At 31.3% G+C, this 21087-nt stretch overlaps 1 protein-coding gene across 2 annotated transcripts; it reads right to left on the reverse strand.

Moving 5' to 3' along the window:
* Window positions 1–171: 171 nt before the first annotated feature.
* On the reverse strand, window positions 172–8361 carry LOC143056207 (C-type lectin domain family 10 member A-like). Of its 2 annotated transcripts, none has more exons than XM_076229290.1 (4): window positions 7692–8361; window positions 6704–6810; window positions 2694–2784; window positions 172–608 (listed from the first exon to the last, which is right to left on the reverse strand). In XM_076229290.1, the coding sequence occupies exons 1-4, from the start codon at window positions 8122–8124 to the stop codon at window positions 379–381; spliced, it is 861 nt and encodes a 286-aa protein (XP_076085405.1). In that variant the 5' UTR covers window positions 8125–8361; the 3' UTR covers window positions 172–378. The 2 variants fall into 2 exon arrangements, with proteins under 2 accessions (XP_076085405.1, XP_076085406.1); XM_076229291.1 differs by having other exon boundaries at window positions 476–608; window positions 2726–2784.
* Between the last annotated feature and the right edge of the window lie 12726 nt (window positions 8362–21087).

Consider the following 21087-nt stretch of genomic DNA (forward strand, 5'->3'; position numbering starts at 1 on the left):
GTCTGGCGAACAGTCTAAATATAGATTCTTAAATTGATACCAGTGGATTATCGTTTTTTTGAAACCAGAAACGTAGACAAAAGTGTTTGTCCTATTCAGGAAAAATAAAATATTTCACGATACAAAACGTTATCCCTTGAATATTGTCCCAACATGGAATAATATACACCATCATGGATCAAACTTATGTATTGAGTAATCGGTTTGTTACAAAAAATATGATAATAAAATACACGGAAATTTCGGTAAAAATTTATATGCTTTGTAATTCCTATTTTCTGTGTCATTCCATTTGTTACCCCTCCTTATTATTATTAATAATTTATCGTTTCAGATATTTTTGCACTCAAGTTATCAACAAAAATGTCGTTTGTGATGTCACATATAAGTTTTGCAGATAAAATTTAAAGCTATATCACAATCATAGGAAAACCATTCATATTGAGAAAAAAATATGATCGTAACACATATATAATTTGGATATACTGTCACAACATTTTCTAGATCTGCTATCCATTGTGTGTAATTCATATCTTTGGTTTTTCCATTGGAAGTAAACCATTTAAATACGCCATGGTCACGTTTCCCACCAATCCAGATACCGTTTCCTGCAACAAAAAAGAGTAAGGCTCTTTCTTTAATAACTTTCAATGGCAGACCTATAGCAAGGAGAGCTTATTTTGTCCTCCAAATCTTATTTATTCGAAAAGAAGAGTCTTTATAATTGTGTATTAGTGTTTGTCTGTCTTTTTTTATATTTAACCATGGCATTTGTCAGTTGTTTTTCGATGTACGAGTTTGAATTTTCCTCTGGTATGGTTCGCGAACTTTTCCTATATGCTCAATATATTTATAATGTTCGACATATTCTAAATTTCATTCGTTCTACATTAAAAGACGATATTCAAAAATATTGTTATAAGGTATTCAATCCAGGGGCGGAATTTTCAATCTTCTTTAGATATACTCAAAAATTATTAATAAAAACCATTCTCTCATTGAGTCTAATAAGGAGTGTTATGAATCAGTTAATTTTCAGTTCAGACTTTTTTATACTTTTTTATTTGGTTAACGTTCTATCGCAATTTACGTATCAATAGACCCACAACGTCATCAATTGCAGAAGTCTCTTCGTAAAGCATTGCTTGCCTTTATTTTTAGCTGCGGAATCGTAGATTTCGGTCGTACAAATTTCCCATAAATGTATTGCTTATCGATGTATTTTATTTGTTTCGTTGGATATTTTTTTAGGATATGAAGTATCTATTTATGTTTAAATATTCAAGTCCTTGGCACTAATATGTAAAAATTTCCATCTGTATACATTCTTTTCCATGTTTTGCTTTTCCATGTTGAATCTTGTAGTTACGAAACGAACACAAAGAAAAGATAACTCTTACAGGAAAGCTCGTGTTGGTTTGTTTATGTGTCCTCTATTATATTTTCATCACTTTTGGAATGAAAGAACGTTTAATAATGATTAATGCAAACGGAAATTAAAATTGTTCCCATCTGTTAAGATTTTTCATATTTATTATAAGCCTAAAACATTCGAATCCCGCTTATAAATAAGTAAACAAACCAACACGTGTGTTCCAATTCTGTAGGCGTTCTCCACCTTCAACAAATAAAATCGAGGGTTTAAGAGATATCTTTTCTTCTTACTTTTTGTGACGACATGACATAGCTTTATTATCATCTACATGTTCAAATATGATGGAGAGTTGTCTTATTTGGATACATGCCACATCTTATTATGCCCCACCTACGATAGTAGAGGGGCATTATGTTTTCTGGTCTGTGACTCCGTTCGTTCGTTCGTCCGTCCGTCTGTGCGTCCGTTCGCTTCAGGAATTTTGATGAAGTTGAAGTCCAATCAACTTCAAACTTAGTACACATGTTCCCCATGATATGATCTTTCTAATTTTAATGCCAAATTATAGTTTTGACCCCAATTTCATGGTCCACTGAACATAGAAAATGATAGTGCGAAATTCAGGTTAAAGTTTTTGGTCAAGGTAGTTTTTGATGAAGTTAAAGTTACATCAACTTGAAACTTAGTACACATGTTCCCTATGATATGATATTTCTAATTGTTATTCCAAATTAAAGTTTTTACCCAATTTCACGGTCCACTGAACATAGAAAATGATAGTGCGAGTGGGGCATCCGTGTACTATAGACACATTCTTGTTTTTATAATGTTTAAAGAAGTATTCTGATTCAAACAATAAATTTTCAAATTATGTTATCAAAAATGATGAACCTTTTGGTAAAATTATATTTGTTAAATTTGGCTGATTGATATTTCAGCAAACAAACTTGCAAATGGGAACGTATTGTTCTCCAATATGTATTGGCAAATTAATTTTAATTATCATATGTACATATTCAACCTCTACAGAACAAAAATCAAAACTGCCATTCCATTTGTTTTTAATCTATTTTCGGATATGCTATTGGGTAAAGGAGTTTATTAGATCTTTATAAAAATTATTCAATTTTCGAATTCAAGAACTATAGAAGTTAATCATTTGCAATCATTTATTTCACCTGTCTTACAATTCAATTATGAACTGTTAAAAGAAAACTTTATAATATGATACCCTTGCCCAAGTTATATTTGCAACGTATATTGTACTCGGTAACAAATGCCCTCATATTGGACAAAGAGAGCTTAATAAAATGCAAACCTTCTGTTTGGTTACAGTAGTCAGCCACCCACCTGTCTTCTTTTTCAGAATAGATATCTGCAAGCGACCCATTCTGTTTACTGCATTGCACCTTCAAAACACAGATAACTTACATGTTAATGTTGATACTTTTTTTAACATGATTAAGAAATGATAATATACAATTATTGACTTTTGATTTCAATTGATACAATGGTTAAGCAACCCCTAGGTATATGATATTCAACTAGGCCAACGGCCGAGTGTGAATGACATATCTCTGGCATTGATAAATCATTTAAAATTATACTTATAGAAAATAATGGCATAATTGTACCCAATGATAAAACTTATTTGTTCATATATTTATTCAGTAAATTTGAAGAATTGCATCAGCCGTGTGATATGACTTTTGTTATCAACTGCTTCCGTTTCATGTCAACTGCTTCCGGTTATTATCGCATGCTTTGCTGTAACGTGATCGCTAGACATTTCGACGTCACTCGACAAATTTTGGAAAAAATACCTCAATTGTACGGTTTTTTTTTCTTCTGTAAAACATAACAAAATTGAATAAAAAGAAAATATTATGAATCAGCAAATTATATCATTGAAAAATGCAAAACAAATATTACAACAAAAGCATTTTTTTTTTCAAAGTTTAAAAATCATTTTTGTCTGTATGTCTTCTGTGTAAGTATATGATAAAAAGAACATAACATGTCATTTTTCATATCAAACCCTTTATCAGCCCATGGTCAAAATCATTCCTCGAGCCTGTCGGCTCTCGGGCTCATATCATGACCTAGAGCTGATAAGGGCTCTGATATGAAAAATACCATGTTATAATCTATATGTATCAACTGAAATCATAAGTTAACAATTGTTTTATTATATGACTCTTTATCCTTCTCCAATTTTCTGGTATTTGCTCAAGAAAACTGCTTCCTGCTATGTTATTAAATATCTAATATGCTTTTGCAGTTGCTAAGATCAAATATTCAATAAAGTAAGCTAAAATCAAATACAAAGAAAAGAAGAAGAAATGAGTAAAACACACCAAAAACAAGAAAAAAAACATTATAAATACCGGGAATTTACTTGACGTCCTGAACCTATGTCATTGACTTTGTCATGGAATATCTATATTCAGATACACGGACGCTGTTCCAACTGTCTTATTAACCTCTTGGAATTTTAGCGCGTTGAACATAACGTTTTATCAATGAGGATTTCCTATGCTTTTAGCCAATGAGAAATCAGAAAGATTTTAGTCATGTAATAACATATTTTATTGTATGCAAAAACATATATTGACTCTCATGGACATGACATAATCTTTATATTTTTCATGAAAAATATCAGACAATCTCATTTCGTATTATAATTGCGTAAGTATTGAAAGAGTTTCAAGTATATGTAGGATGGAGGCATCCCGGTCACTTCAAATTGACATGAGATTTATGAGGCTTACTTCAAGCCAAAAGCTTTTTATATCCTAGGTTTACAATGCTCTTCAATTTCTTTATTGGCTTTGAATTTCAACTGTTTTGATTTGACCAACACTGTTATGTCTTATGAAGACGAAAGGTGCGTATGATTTACTTATTAACTTGGAATAAAAACTTTCATATAGTAATTTGCCTTTTACTTTTAACCTTGCTATGCTTAGATTTTGAAAAGTATGAACCATCTGGCTAAGAAAAAAGTGGAAATTCTACAATAAGAATATTAGTTATACAATATTAAAATTCAGAACACAAAAATGGGGATCAATGTTTACGCAAGCGGTAGAGCTTTCGATGTTGACTTTTTCAACAGAGCAAGGTCATATAACTTCAAGCGGTACTCACAACACAGAGAGGACATTGATTATAATATCAAACAATTAGTCTGTAAATTGAAGCTAAGTTTTTTTTCATAATGATACTAAAGTTTAGAACATTTTTCTTAAGTGTACGACATTCTATAACAGTGACAGATTCTAACGTAAATGGCTGCTCATCCTAAGAATAGAAACGTTTATGTTGTATATTAGTAAACTAGTAGAGTTAGCCATTATAAGCACAGATAGAACATATAACATTACTACTGTTAATATTTTATGATTTGTATAATACATTATAGCATTTCTGTTGTTACTCTATTGGCCAATTGAAGACCTTTCGAAACATCCGGTCGTAATCAAATCCAAACATTTGTTTGGTTGCCATTGATACGAAACCAATAACTTTTTCTAAGTTTAGTTCACTTGTTGGGGTTTGGGATGTAAGTATGTTAAGCATTGCAACACTTCTAATTGGAATTACTTGGTCTATTATATTGGTGTTTTTATAACTTTTTTTTATATCAGTATGTTCAGCTACTAGTTGCTGAACAACAGGTTTTGCTTTAGCATAAGCTTTAGCTTTTACTTCTTTTTTTTTTCTTTTTTTCTCAACACTCAGATTGGTTGTGAACTGGCCAATACCTTATTTATGTGAAAAAATCTAAATTACAATACTATAATATACAACCATAGTGGTTGAGAATGTTAGTAAAATTTATGTTTAAAAGTGTGCTTACCAACTGCTTAGAAATGTAGTAATAATAAACCTAATAATATTTGTATTTGCAAAAATCTAAAATTTATAATACTGAGAAATACAAAAATGCAAAAATCAAAAATTTATAATACTGAGAAATACAAAATAGAATTTTTTTTCTCATCTATCATCTAGCCTAAAGTTGTTATGGCCGATTGATAGATAGCTTTTGTTCACTTTATCATCATCGTGTAATCGTGAGAAAGTTTTTCGATATTTATTACTGAAATGAAAACATATAATTATTTTCATCATAACAATAACATAACAATATATTTAACAAATAAATTTTAAATTATCTATTGTTCATTATATAGTTATACTCTTCACTTTGTTGTTTGTTTTTTCTGTTTTTCTTGCTATTTTCATATTGATGTCATCTCTGGCTGGTATTTTTTGTTAACGCCTAGTCTCGTTTCTTCTTTACTTGTACCTTGTTTGTTTCGAAATTAGACTCTGGGCATTGAGGAGACTAAACGGGTATAACACCCTATTAGAGTTAAGCTTTAGCTTTTACTTGTTTATTTGCCTCATGCAAAAAAAAAAAAACACAAAACAAACGCATTCTGTCTTCTCTTTTATAGATAGGATTCGGCAAATCAAACAACATTTCTCAATTTGAGAAATTTTAAGAACTTAAGAGAAAAACAAAGTTTGTATGTATCAGCTTGGGGATTGGCTTGTACCGTTGTGTATATAACTATTTGTTATTACACAAGATGAAAGACTTGTTAGCATCACAGACAATTGAAAGAAAGTGCTAATTCTGATTAATGTTGATGTCTGAATTGTTTTAATATAATTATACCCAATACTCTTGAAAACTTGTAATAAAACATCATCAACCTAGTTTGTTCATGTTGTTTTATACTCATCTGAAATTGTTTGTTTTACCGTGTGTCTTTTACATTATAATAAAAATCATAAACATTTATCATGTTTATGAATTACATTAATATATATCTTTATTTTCATTCCTTATAAAAATATTTTTTATTGGGGCCGGATCGACTTTACATATGGGCCGGATCGACGTGGGGCCGGATCGACGTGGGACGTATCGACTGGGGCCGGATCGACCCGAAAGCGAAACAATTATTCAGTTGAATAGGGTATTCAATGTAGGAGTAAATATAAGCGCTGGACACAGCGCAAGGCGGTGTTGTCTCGATATCTCAATAGCATAAGTTTGAATTAGGTTGAGGGAAGAACACAAATTTGCTTTCGCAAATTTGCAGATTTAACATTGTTGTGCTGATATTATCAAATTATGAAACTAATATGTGTTTTCAGTCGTGCACCACCTTCACTGGTGATCCAATCGATTGCTCGTTCGTAGAGTTGTCACTGTGTCAGACAAAAGAACGGATATAGGTCTCCTTCTCTTAGATGTAAAGATCTTATAACATATGAATACGATATGATAATAAATGTTTCCATAATTACCTGTGCATCGTTCCAAGACATTTTCTCATCACTAAAGAAATAACATGCACCAAAGTCGACACTTCTAGTCCAATTCAAAGGGCATTCTCGTTTATCTCCTGTCAGACCTGCATGTATATAGAAGTAAAAAAAATAATCGTGTTTAATTTTACAGCCAAATTAGCCATCGTCGAAATGTATTTTTTTTGCAAAGAATTAGTTGATCCGAAACATAACCTAGAAAAATACAAAATATATCTGATTGTTTTATTCTAATTCAAAATAAAGTTGACTTTGACAAACAGCTTTGTAACCACTGTCATGATGTTGAGTGTTACAACGATAAAAGACGAGCGAAAGATTCAAGAGGGACATTCAAACTAGAAAAATCAAAACTTAAGGTGGTACCTAACACTACAGGGAGATAACTTTGTAAAATCAGCAGAACGTTTTAATGACGTTGTGTTCATGAGGGAATATTAAGCTTCTCAATGATCAAAGTAAGTGTTTGTCAAACTGCTATATAACCAGTGTAATTTTTCTGATTAAACGGTTGGTTCAAATGTTTTGAAATTTTTATATTTTTGTCAAAGGGTCAAAGTAAATAATTTGTCAAAATTTTAGGAAAAATTAAACGAGCCAAATTAATTTTAGTGAAAGTGTTGGGTACCACCTTAAAGTCAAAAATAGACTGACAATGTCATGGCTATAAAAACAACAAACAGTATTACACAAGACACAACGCAGACAACTAAACACTAAACAATAGGATTCATACCCTAATTGTTTAGGCAATTCCTTTTTGCAATTTTATTATTTGCTGGATTGTCACATGTGTCAGTTATTAAAACTGGCTAGTTGTTAATTGTTATTCGTTTAGAAATTCGAAAAAAAATAATTTCTCATTTAGCATATGAATATTTAGCTCTAATTTATTAGATTATAGTGTTTACAAATATAAAATAAATAAAGATTTATTTTCCTATAAAATAAAAAAAAATATACACACCTGACTCATTACCATAACTTCCCGGTATCTCTAAAGGTGAGTATTTGTCATCTATCACACTGACCCTATGACTTAGATCTTGTATTGTGTCATTAATTGTATTCAAAGCATTTATTGTTTCGTTTAGTTCTTGTTCGAACTGTATGGTGACATCTCGCAAACCTTCAATTTCACATGAAAATGTCCTCTTAGTGTTTTCCAGTTCATGTTCGATCTGTTGTGTTTGACCTTTCAGAGAAGTGAGTTCATGTTCGTTATTTATCACTCTTAGAAGTAAAGCATGGAAATTTCCTTTCATAACCTCAACTTCTATGTTGATCTTTGTGATGTCTGTCCCATTTAGTTCAGCATTCACAGAGCTTTCAGTACTTTGATCAACCAAACTTCCATTGCATGCATATGATAGAAAAGACAATATCACTACAAACCACATTTCATTTCATGAAATATTTCACGTATATAGAATTAAAAAAAAATCCAATATAACAAAATTAAAAAAAAAAATGTATTCTTTGAAACGTAAATAAAGATGAAAACTTTTCAGATGAAAATAGCACAGACGAAAATTATAATGTTTGCATGATGAACGAAAATGAAATAATGTTTTCCTAGCACGGTAAAATTTAAATGCTGCATATATCATGTAGGATTAGGTTAGCTCAGCCTACTGTATATGGACAGTATAAGGTTTACCAAACCTTTAACTTACAAGACCCTTCAGTTTCCTCTTGAATTGGAAAAAAATATAGTTAACTTCAAATTTCATGAAGATTATTGCACACGATGTGCATAACGTAAGGGGATCATATTATTGAAACACTTGAATTAAATACTCATGTACTTGTAATCGTAAACATACTTATGTTGAGATTTAATGCATGTATATGCGGAAGTTTAAATATTATTTTTTTTTAAATGTACAACATATTAAGGTGACCATATTACCCTACAATTATTTAATTTCTCAGACACTTAAGGGAATGAAAGAATAACTATTTCAGTTTGTAATAGAAGAAAACTACACAATGTAAAAGTATCTTTTACTATATTATGTGATAATGTGAACCACGAATAAACGTCAAACTTCATGCAACCAATAAGCTTTCAAGTTCTGTATTTTTATTCTTCAATTTCATGTTTACAACTTAATATATAATTACACAGATATTGTCAAAACAATTCAACTTTTTATTTCTGCAAAGAAATGTCAAATAAATACAATATATTCAATATGAACAATTGGCGTCTCTGTAGAAATGAATCTTTCTGGTTTAGTCAAAACGATAATAGATGTCAACTGCATGCTCATTACTGTTCTTATAACCTATACTTACATGCATCAATAGCTACTCTAACTATATATAATCAACACACATATTTTATCATACCCATTCATATTTTTAGTTTTTTCTGTAGTCTTCGTAAAAAATATCTTGTTATTTTCCAATCTAATTAAAATGTAGATCTCTGATTTCGTTATGCTCATATGTAGTATAACGAAATCAGAGATCTATATTTTGATTCGATTGATTATTTTATTTACCGAAAACACTATATCATCATAATTTTATAAGGCCCTTGCACGTGAACTTAACAAAATGAACACATAAACCTCTACCTTACCATAAGCATTCATAATTTTGTCAGAATGTTTAAATTAAAAAAGTGACTTGGTAAAAATTAAAAAAAAAATAATAATAAAATAAACACTCGTCTTTCACGATTATTCTATTTGACCAACTAAGCGCCAATTTCCCTTGATTTCATAAAATATTTTGTTAAATTATATATATTTATTTAAGAGAGATTTCAATTTGATATATATATATATATTCGCTTTATTTATCTAATAACGTTCGTAATGTTTGTTTAAAGTATTCAACGATGATTTTTCCTATTTGCTGTTTATGAAATCGCATATCTCCTATAAATTTACAAACGCATTTGATCACCTTTACATTTCGTGAGAGCCTACCAACCAATCAAGGTAGCTAAAACACCAGTAAGAATATATACAAATACTGCAAATAAATCATTTTTGTTTTAAAATATGTAGAAAATTGATTCATATATGTGTGAAAGTTATGTACATATTTACTCTGATATGCATATAAAAATATTGCATAACATATTTGTAAGGTTTGAATTAAAATAGAAAAAAAAATATTATAAATATATTTGTAAGTTTGAAAATAAATTTATTTTTAATATAAATAGAAAAGAAATCGCATAAGGTTTTCCAAACGTTTCATTAACAAGACTCTTCACTATCCTCTTGAATTGGAAAACAAATATAGTTAATTTCAAATTTCTACAAGATTATTGAACATGATGTAAGGTGGTCATATCATAACGTAAGGTGGTCATATCATTGAAACACTTGAATTGAATACTTCATGTGCTTGTAATCGGAAACACACTTATTTTGAGTTTAAATGAATGTTTATGCAGAAGTTAAACTATTTTCGTGTGTTTAACGTTATGCATATTAAAGTGAGCGTATTATCACCATTTAACAATTATATAATATAAATATATTTATAAGTTTGAAAATAAATTTATTTTTAATATAAATAGAAAAGAAATCGCATTAGGTTTTCCAAACGTTTCATTAACAAGACTCTTCACTATCCTCTTGAATTGGAAAACAAATATAGTTAATTTCAAATTTCTACAAGATTATTGAACATGATGTAAGGTGGTCATATCATAACGTAAGGTGGTCATATCATTGAAACACTTGAATTGAATACTTCATGTGCTTGTAATCGGAAACACACTTATTTTGAGTTTAAATGAATGTTTATGCAGAAGTTAAACTATTTTCGTTTGTTTAACGTTATGCATATTAAAGTGAGCGTATTGTCACCATTTAACAATTATATAATATAAATATATTTGTAAGTTTGAAAATAAATTTATTTTTAATATAAATAGAAAAGAAATCGCATAAGGTTTTCCAAACGTTTCATTAACAAGACTCTTCACTATCCTCTTGAATTGGAAAACAAATATAGTTAATTTCAAATTTCTACAAGATTATTGAACATGATGTAAGGTGGTCATATCATAACGTAAGGTGGTCATATCATTGAAACACTTGAATTGAATACTTCATGTGCTTGTAATCGGAAACACACTTATTTTGAGTTTAAATGAATGTTTATGCAGAAGTTAAACTATTTTCGTTTGTTTAACGTTATGCATATTAAAGTGAGCGTATTATCACCATTTAACAATTGCGATTTATCAGACACTACAAGGGATAAACGAATTACTTATTCATTTTGTAAAAGAAACAAATAGCTCAGAGTAAAAGTTAAAAGTATCTTTTACTATATTGTGGGTTAATGTTACTTACTTACTTACTGCCCATTACGCCGCCCATTGGCGTGTGGGACAGCAACGAAGTTTCTCCACATCTGTCTGTTTTGTGCCATCTTCTTCAAGCTCCCCCAAGTATGTTGGAAATTTGCCATCTCAGACTCAACTGTGCGCCGCCATGTTATTTTAGGTCGTCCTCTGCGTCTCTTTCCCTCTGGGGTCCAGAACATTGCTGTATTTGTAAGTTCTTCAGGGCTCTTACGTAAAATATGGCCAATCCATCTCCATCTTCTCCTGCTAATGAGTATGCTGATATCTTCCTGTTTGCATTTAATGAGGAGGTTCTGGTTGGTGATTTTTTATGGCCAAAATATCCTTAGGATTCTCTTCAGACTCTTGGTATGGAATGTAGAGAGCTTTTGTTGGTCTGCCTCTGTCATTCGCCAACTATCAAAACCATACAACAGGATAGGTAGTATACAACTGTTATATAGTTTTTGCTTTGTTCGGATGGTGTATTGACCGGATTTCCATACGGGCTGTAGGGTATTAAATGCAGCTCTAGCTTTTGAAGTCTTTGTTTGATGTCATTGTTGGCTCCACCGTCTGATCTTACAGTACTTCCTAGGTAAGTGAAGGTATCGGTCTGTGGTAATGATGTCCCGTTTATTATAATTGGTGCTGGGTTGTTAGTGTTTAAACTCATTACTTCAGTTTTCTTAGCGTTTATTTTGAGACCTATCTGTCCTGCATACTTTTCTATTCGACTGGACTTTTCCTGGATAAGTTGGTGAGTGTGCGATAGCATGCCAATGTCTTCAGCACAGTCCAAATCTTCAAGAATGGTGAAAGTTCCCCATCTTATGCCTCTTGGGATATCTGCAGTTGTTTGTCGCATCACCCAGTCAATGGCTATTATAAATAGTGTAGATGACATTAAACATCCTTGTCTTACTCCAGTTTTAATTAGGAAATAAAGTTGTTCACTTCCAACTGTACATTTAAAGTTTTCATAAAAAGCCTTGATTAGATTGATCAGGTGTTGTGGGATGCCATAAAGTTGTATGATTTTCCAAAGGGTTTCCCTATGAATGCTATCAAATGCTTTTTCGAAGTCGATGAAATTGATGTAGAGTTGCCGCTGCCATTGTGTGCATTGTTCAATGATATTTCTCAGAATGAAAATCTGGTCAACGCAGCCTTTTCCCTTGCGAAATCCTGTCTGCTCCTTTCTGAGTAAACTGTCGATTGCTTCAGATATTCTGTTTATAATAATTTTGGCCATGATCTTGCTAGGAATAGATATAAGGTTGATTCCACGCCAGTTATTGTAATCATTTAATGCATCCTTTTTAGGTATTCGGATGATAATACCTTTATCCCATTCTGTTGGTACTATAAGTTCTTTCCAGATCTTACGGAAAATTGGTTGTAGGGTATCGGCTGCTAAGATGGGATCAGTTTTGAACAGTTCTGCATTCAGATTATCTGAACCAGGAGCTTTTCCGTTCTTTAGAGTTTTGATTACTGCTACAATTTCAGATATGGTGGGTGGTTCAATACTTATTTCCAGTTCAAAGCTAGGCTCTGGAATAGTAGGTAGTTCTTTTGGAGATGGTCTGTTCAAAATTTCACTGAAGTGTTCTACCCATCTTTTTTCTTGTTCCTTTTCTTATGTTAGTAAATTTCCCTGTTTGTCTTTCACTAGGATGTTAGGTGAAGACTTGCCTTTTCCACAGATAATTTTGGTAATTTTGTAGAGGTTGCTTTGCTCTCTTTTATTAGCCGCTTCTTCTGCTTGATCTGCTAAATTATCCATATATTTTTCTCTTATCAGCTCTAACCAGGGTTTTGACATTGCGATGTATGTCACTATATTCTTGTTGGTATTTGTCTTTCAATCTTGGTGATTTGGTATCATTCATTTTCTTTTTTGCCTGCCTTCTGATATTAATCTTGTTTCATGTTTCCGGTGTGATCCAATCTTTTGTCTTTGTCTTTTGCTTATCATGCTTATAGCCTATACATTCCTCGCTACATTTAGTGTATATATTTGATATATCATTCCAATTCTCATCTAATGTTTCATTTTCATCTCTTACTGAGTTTTCCAATACCTGGTATCTGTTCTGTAACTTTATGGGAAATTCTCTTTTAACCTTGATATCCTCCAGTCTATCAATATCAAAACGTTTCCTTGATGGAACTTTCTTTTCAGTTGCCCTGAGTTTCAGTTGGATGAGAGCTGTTATCAGTTGGTGGTCAGATCCTACATCGGCTCCTCTCTTAACTTTCACATCTAATAATGATCTTCTCCATGTGCTATTTATCATTAGATGATCAATCTGGTTAATGTAAACCAAGAATAAACGTCAAACTTCATGCTACCAATATACCTTGGAGTTTGGTATTCTTTCCAATTTCAGGTTTTACGATTTATAAACACAGGTATTGTCGAAACAAATCAACTTGTTTATTTGAGCAAAGAAAATATCAAGTAAATACAATATATATATAATAATCATGATAATCTTATAGCATTATTTAAACAAATTTCTCTCTGTAGAAAGTAGAATCTTTTTGGTTTAGTCAAAACAATTAAAGTTGTTAACTGCATGCTTAATACTGTAATAACCTATATTTTCAGCAATAGCTATATTTACTTTACTTTGCACACACATTTTCTCTAATCTTTCATATTTCTTGTTTTATCTATAGTCTTGGTAAAAATTATCTAATATATTCAAATTTACCGAAAACACTATGTTATTATATATGGCTTCATTCGTGAATTAAACAAAATGGGCACATACATCTCTTTCTTACCAAAACCATTGTATTTCTCAAGTCTATCAGAATGCTTTATTTGAAATAAAAGACATGTAAATAATAAAAAAAAACACAAAAAAAAACACTCTTCTTTCATGATTATTCTCTCTGTCCAACTAAGCGCCTATTTTGTCCTATTTTTGTTAATAAATGCATTTAAGAGAGATTACAGTTTGATACATTCACGACAATTTATATTGGCTTTATTTCTTTACTCACGAGCGTAAGTTTGTTTAAAAGTATTCGCCGATGATTTTTGTCTATTAACTGTCTGACAAACAAAAACTTGTCTCTTATAAAAAACAATATGGGAAGAACTATTTTTCGCATATACCATTCTTTGGGTAATTGTAATTATTAATCAACTGTGATTGATTACAATTTCCAAGAAATCATTGAAATCATTAATCAGCTTAATATCCGATTGAATTGAATTGAATTTTATCAATTACTTTTTAAAACACCTTGTAAGCCTGATTACTTTTTGATTACATTCTGATTACAATGAAAAAAAATATAATACTGTGTTTATGGTCAATATATAAAAAAGAAGATGTGGTATGATTGTCAATGAGACAACTATCCACAAAAGACCAAAATGACACACACATTACCAACTATAGGTCACCGTACGGCCTTCGACAATGAGCAAAGCCCATGCCGCATAGTCAGCTATAATAGGCCCCGATAAGTCATGTCTTACATGCTTCTTTTAATTAATATTTAGCTTGTTAAAATATTTTGTTTACTTAAGGCATATGTTAATTGATGTATTTACATAAACAGTACTGTGATGCGACTTTCATACAAGTGAGAGGTTTAGCTAGCTATAAAACCAGGTTCAATCCACCATTTTCTACATAAGAAAAATGCCTGTACCAAGTCAGGAATATGACAGTTGTTATCCATTCGTTTAATGTGTTTGAACCTTTGATTTTGCCATTTGATTGGGGACTTTCCTTTTTGAATTTTCCTCGGAGTTCAGTATTTTTGTGATTTTACTTTTCACAGTATTGGAAGTCATCATTAGGCAAAGTAAAGGGTATTATACATGTATTTAAAATTTAAATATGTATATTTGATAACGACTGTTATATTCAAGTTAAAATTTTCTTTAATCCCTGAATTATAATCCTTTAAATATATTGTGATTATTGTCACCATTGAATCAATATCGATGAGACTTAGTGAAAAATATTTACGACATGTACGTCAAACCAGAAATTATTTGACTCTTCTTCCTCCTTTCCGTCAAGTTTGAAAAATAATCACCACTTGTCGTAGATTACATCTCCAATACTTTCATCTTCTAATGAGGAACCAAAGTAATAAGGAAGAAGTTTCTTATTACAATTCAATTACTTTTACAACATTTATTTAGCATGTAAAAATAGAAAATAAGTGGCTGAAATTTATATCAACGCTTCGTCTATAAGCTTCCCTACTTGAATAAGTAAGAATTATTGTACTTAACAGAATGCCGGTGAACTAATAAACTTTAGTTACAGAATAAGTTTTTTTTAACTTTAGGTCCTAGGTCCATCAGCAGAAAATGAAAAAAAAAGCCCCCCCCCCCCCGCCTCCAATCAAAAAAAAAAAGAAAAAAAAAAGAAACCATTATACCCATGCATAAAGACCTAATCTAAATATCATGTAAAATAAAAAGATTTTTCGTAAATTGTTTTGTTATAAATGGAGCCTTTGAACTGTTTCCTATTTTTCATGTCAAGGCCTTTTATAGCTTACTATATATATATATGTAGTATGGGTTTGGTTAATATTGAAAACCGTAATTTGACCTACACTTGGTAACTTCTTTGTCATCAGGTCTTAAACGTGGCGTTGTTTTATTGGCAATAATACCAAAACTTATTATTCTTATATCTTTAACATTTGTTAGCTAGGTCTTTTTATCAATTTATGTTCTATGTTCATAAGCCGAATATCTAAAAGAAACATCCTAATGAAAGAAACGTTTACCTAAAATGAATAAATATACACGCCATGTGCAAAAAGAGATAAAGAACAAGGAATGGAATCGGCATTGAAACGAAATAGTTCCATAGATTATTTCTGAAAATATGCAACTCAACCACTCAGTTAACCTTTACAATAAATTATGGAAACATTATGTACATCTCTGTTGACTATGGCACGTCAAATGTCTCAATATCCAAAAAAAAGATAGTATATTGATTACAAAAACATCATGTTTAAAACTTACAAAATATATTTACAATATTTTCCATATTTATATTCAAAACAAAATATAAATGCAAAATATATAATGCTCAACAAACGCATTCGAGCACCGAGTCGACCGCGCGAGAGCTTACCCGTCAGTTAAAGTCGCTAAAAAACACCAGTTAGTATATATGAAAACAGCACATAAATCGTATTTTTTCAAAATATAAAGAAAAAGATTACATAAATGATTTTTTGGCATATTTATAGAAAACACATTATCGGACACAATCTGTGCACCTCTTCTTATTTTTTTAGACAAGTGTCAAAAATAATTTTATCAAAGACGCCAGATCATTTATTTCATATTCAGATATATTAAGTGATGTTGCTTTCTATTAAAAAATCGAACTTTTCTAATTGGTTTCTATTATTATATCATCCAGAGCTAAAAATTAAAAAAATTAACAGACACGACTTTGTCTCATTTTTTAGACCTAAACATCGAATTTGACATATGCATAATAAACTCATCATTGATACCAGGACTAAATTTTGTATATACGCCAGACGCGCGTTTCGTCGACAAAAGACTCATCAGTGACGCTCGAATCCACAATGTTAAAAAAGGCCAAATAAAGTACGAAGTTGAAGAGCATAGAGGACCAAAATACCTAAAAGTTTTGCCCAATACAGCTAAGGCAATCTATTCCTGAGGTAGAAAATACTTAGTATTTCAAAAATTCTAAATTTTGTAAACAGTAAATTTATAAATATAACCATATCAATGATAATTCATGTCAGCAAAAAAAGTGCTGACTACTGGGCTGGTGATACCCTCGGGGAAATAAATCTCCACCAGCATTGGCATCGACCCAGTGGTTGTAAACAAACTCATCATTGATACCAGGACTAAATTTTGTATATACGCCAGACGCGCGTTTCATCTACAAAAGACTCATCAGTGACGTTCGAATCCAAAATGTAAAAAAAGCCAAATAAAGTACGAAGCGATAATCTCAGTAACAAAATCGTTGGAAAAAGAGACGATTTTAATTTTGAATTTATCAATTTCACCAACCTTAATAGCATCCACATATGGAATATATATTTTCCAAATCATTCGGTATTCAAGGGCTACTAAGAATTTGTAAAACGCCACCAGTATCTGAGCAGAAAGTTGATGAACAAGGGTTATTTAAAAAAAACGTAAGCATCTTGTCCTTTTCTTTAGAAATTATCGGAAGATACTTATGATGTTCATATGATGAAATCATAATCTTTCAGTCAGTTTAATTGAAGTTGTTATTTATGTATTATTGTCATTTTGTTTATTTTCTTTGGTTACATCTTCTGACATCAGACTCGGATTTCTCTTGAACTGAATTTTAATGTGCGTATTGTTATGCGTTTACTTTACTACATTGGTTAGAGGTATAGGGGGAGGGTTGAGATCTCACAAACATGTTTAACCCCGCCGCATTTTTGCGCCTGTCCCAAGTCAGGAGCCTCTGGCCTTTGTTAGTCTTGTATTATTTTAATTTTAGTTTCTTGTGTACAATTTGGAAATTAGTATGGCGTTCATTATCACTGGACTAGTATATATTTGTTTAGGGGCCAGTTGACGGACGCCTCTGGGTGCGGGAATTTCTCACTACATTGAAGACCTGTTGGTGACCCTCTGCTGTTGTTGTTTTTTATTTGGTCGGGTTGTTGTCTCTTTGACACATTCCCCATTTCCATTCTCAATTTTATTAGACCTGGTTGACAAATTTTCCGTATCAACTTCATTGTTGTTCTTTATTGACATATTTGTTTGTTTTTATTGTGATGTTCACTTGTGTTGATATGTCTTTTGATTGAGTTAAGACATTTCAATTGATATTTTATAGTGTGTCTTTCTATGTTGTGATGTTACACTATTGTTTCAGATAAGGGATGGTACCTGTTAAAACGTTTTGATTGAGTTAAGACATTTCAATTGATATTTTATATTGTGTCTTTCTATGTTGTGATGTTACACTATTGTTTCAGATATAGGATGGTACCTGTTAAAACGTTTAAAACCGCTGTATTTGTTTGCACCTGTCTCAAGTCAAAATTCTGGTGTCCAGTAGTTGTCGTTTGTTGATGTGGTTCATTAGTGTCTCTCGTTTTTCGTTTTTTTTAATATAGATTAGACCTTTAGTTTCCCCGTTTGAATGGTTTTACACTAGTAACTTTTGGGGTCCTTTTTAGCTTGCCATTCGATATGAGCCAAGGCTCCGTGTTGAAGACCGTCCGTTGACCTATAATAGTTTTATTTTTACAAATTGTGACTTGGATGGAGAGTTGTCCTATTGGCACTCATACCTCATCTTCTTATATCTTTATAGCACAATGTTGACTGCTGTTTCCCTAGTTTTTGAAATTTTTGAAATTTTTACCTAATATGTCTGCTGTTTCGTTCACATATATAAATTGTCAATATAATGGCATTTTATTAAATTTTCATAACACTAGGTATAACATGTTTAAACCAGCATTTTCTACCAAAAGAAAAGGCATGTACCAAGTCTGTTATATGAAATTTGTTATCTTTTTGTTTGACGTGTTTTGAGCTTTTGATTTTGCAATTTGATTATGGACTTATCGTTTTGAATTTTCCACGTAGCTCGGTACTCTATTAGTTTACCGAACTAAAAACAACGTCGTTATTAAGAGGAAGACAAATAACCAAGAAATAGAACAACACATGGTACAGATAGCCTGACTCGGTATGGGCACAAATTGTTGTGGAGTTAAGCCAATTTCACGCTGTCACAAACCTCAGCATTATCCAATTTAGTCGTATTGAAGTAAAATCCAGCACAATACAGCAACCAACTTCATGGATGACCACTGGTTTAAAGGAACTAACAAAAAGCTAATCATTTTGGTAGCAGCCTTAACATGTGTTCGATACTACAGCAAGCTAGCTAAGGTATTTACAACATGTGCAACAAAATATCACAAACAACAAAAAAAAAAACTTAAACAAAAGTTGAATCGTCTCTTTCGTCACTTTTATGATGACATAGAATATAATGTATCTGTTAATTTTTTCCTGTAGAAATACCGTTTTTAGCCTGCTGAATTATACAAATCACTTACTTATGTATTGACGTTTTCAAAGAAGAGAATTCTTAATAATTTGTTGATTTATATTTATTTTGCAAACATTTTTGCAATATTCGGTTCTTATTTATCTGATGTGTTTCCTTCAGTTTTGGTTAATGACCCGGATTTGTTTCAGTCGATTTATGACTATTGAAAAGTGGTATACTACTTTTGCCTTTATTTAATTATCTTTAACTTTGAATTAATTTGACGCCTTTGATGATAAAACTTTCGACCCGGAGGAAAACTCAAAATTGCTTGAAGCAGTTGATAGAAAAAAAAACTCTAGCCAAATTGGATATTACACTAAACACAGTGGATTCCGAAGAAATAACGGATGAGATAAGCGAGACAGATAAAAATTATCTAGAATAAGAAAGCAAAGTTAGAAAATATAAAATAAAATCTTACGGTGACCTATAGTTGTTGATGTCTGTGTCATGCTGGTCTATTGTGGAGAGTTATCTCATTGACAATCATACACCATCTTCCTTTTTTATATATATATATATATACACGTAGTTACATTATTATACATAGATACGCGACGTTCTACAGTTAGTGGAAAACTCACGATGATATACCTTGAATCTTGTATAAACCCGGAATAATATACACAATGTTTCAATTTTGTATATATGATAATTGGTTATCATCTAATGATCTAAGCACAAAAATCTCAGACGTTTTTGGTATTTCTTTAACATGTTTAATGTTTTGTTTCTTCTTTTATTTTGATTCATGCAGTTTTATGTCCCCTATCCCAAATGCAATTTTTTTTTTGTAAGTGCTATCAACAACAAAGCCTAATTTATTGTTGTATATCATTTTTGAATATACAATTAAATTCCACATGAAAATACTAAGAAAACCATTTAAACTTGAAATACACTCATAATTCCACACACACTGAGCGATTATTTTAAGTTAATGTTGATATTTTTTGGACCTCCTGTTGCCATCATGTGTAATTAATTGTCGTTTTCTCATCCTTTCCACCTCCCTTTCCCCTACTAATCGTTTTTCGTCGCAGTGCACGTGACAGAGGCATAATTTTCTGGCGGCGGCGTAAACTATTTGTGTAAAGCTTTTTATTTCAGAAAGTAGAAGAACTGAATGCTTCATATCTTGTTTGCAAAAAAATGTACAACAAATTTTCAGTCAATCGTATTTCAATTGTCCTTGGACTTCATTTTCATGGGTTTCAGCGACGGCTTGAAAACACACTGTCATGAATATTTCTCACTTAATATGAGAAATAAGATAACCGTTTTTGGTATACGAGTTCGTTGCAAAGTCTATATATTTGTTGGTATATGGGTTCGTTGCAACGTACATATATCCGTAAGACAGTCTGGATGTGCACCTTACCTAGATGTCATTTAATGAATCAGTGATCAAGGTGAAAGTTACGTGATTATGTCTGTTTCGCAAATGTCTCAAAAAACTAATTACATAAGGTCATTTATATTTGGTGTATGGGATTATTGTAAGGTCAAATGTCTGTCTGTTAGGTATTATTTGACCTTGATCTCATATTCATACTTCAATGTAAAGGTTTTTTTTTTGTCTTGGTCTGTTTTTCAATTATCATACGCAACAGGTCAACTACTGATGAGGGCCCTCATGGGGTTTTTGATTATGTGATTACTTGGCCGTTTTTTTAATGATTATTTGATTATTAAGCCAAATATTTCATGATTATTTGATTACCTAGGACTGTATTTTTAGTTTATGATTATTTGATTACTAAAGATAAGCAAATATTTAATGATTATGTGATTATATTGGCAAAAAAATGGTGAGTATGTGATTACTAGGACCCCCCATGAGGGGCCTCACTGTTGTATTATAATCTATAAGATGGATATGTCTGTGCGACACAAAACATCATACCTTGATCTCATTGTCATGTGTAATG

The sequence above is a fragment of the Mytilus galloprovincialis genome, chromosome 13 (assembly GCF_965363235.1).
Source record: "Mytilus galloprovincialis chromosome 13, xbMytGall1.hap1.1, whole genome shotgun sequence".
NCBI lineage: Eukaryota > Metazoa > Mollusca > Bivalvia > Mytilida > Mytilidae > Mytilus > Mytilus galloprovincialis.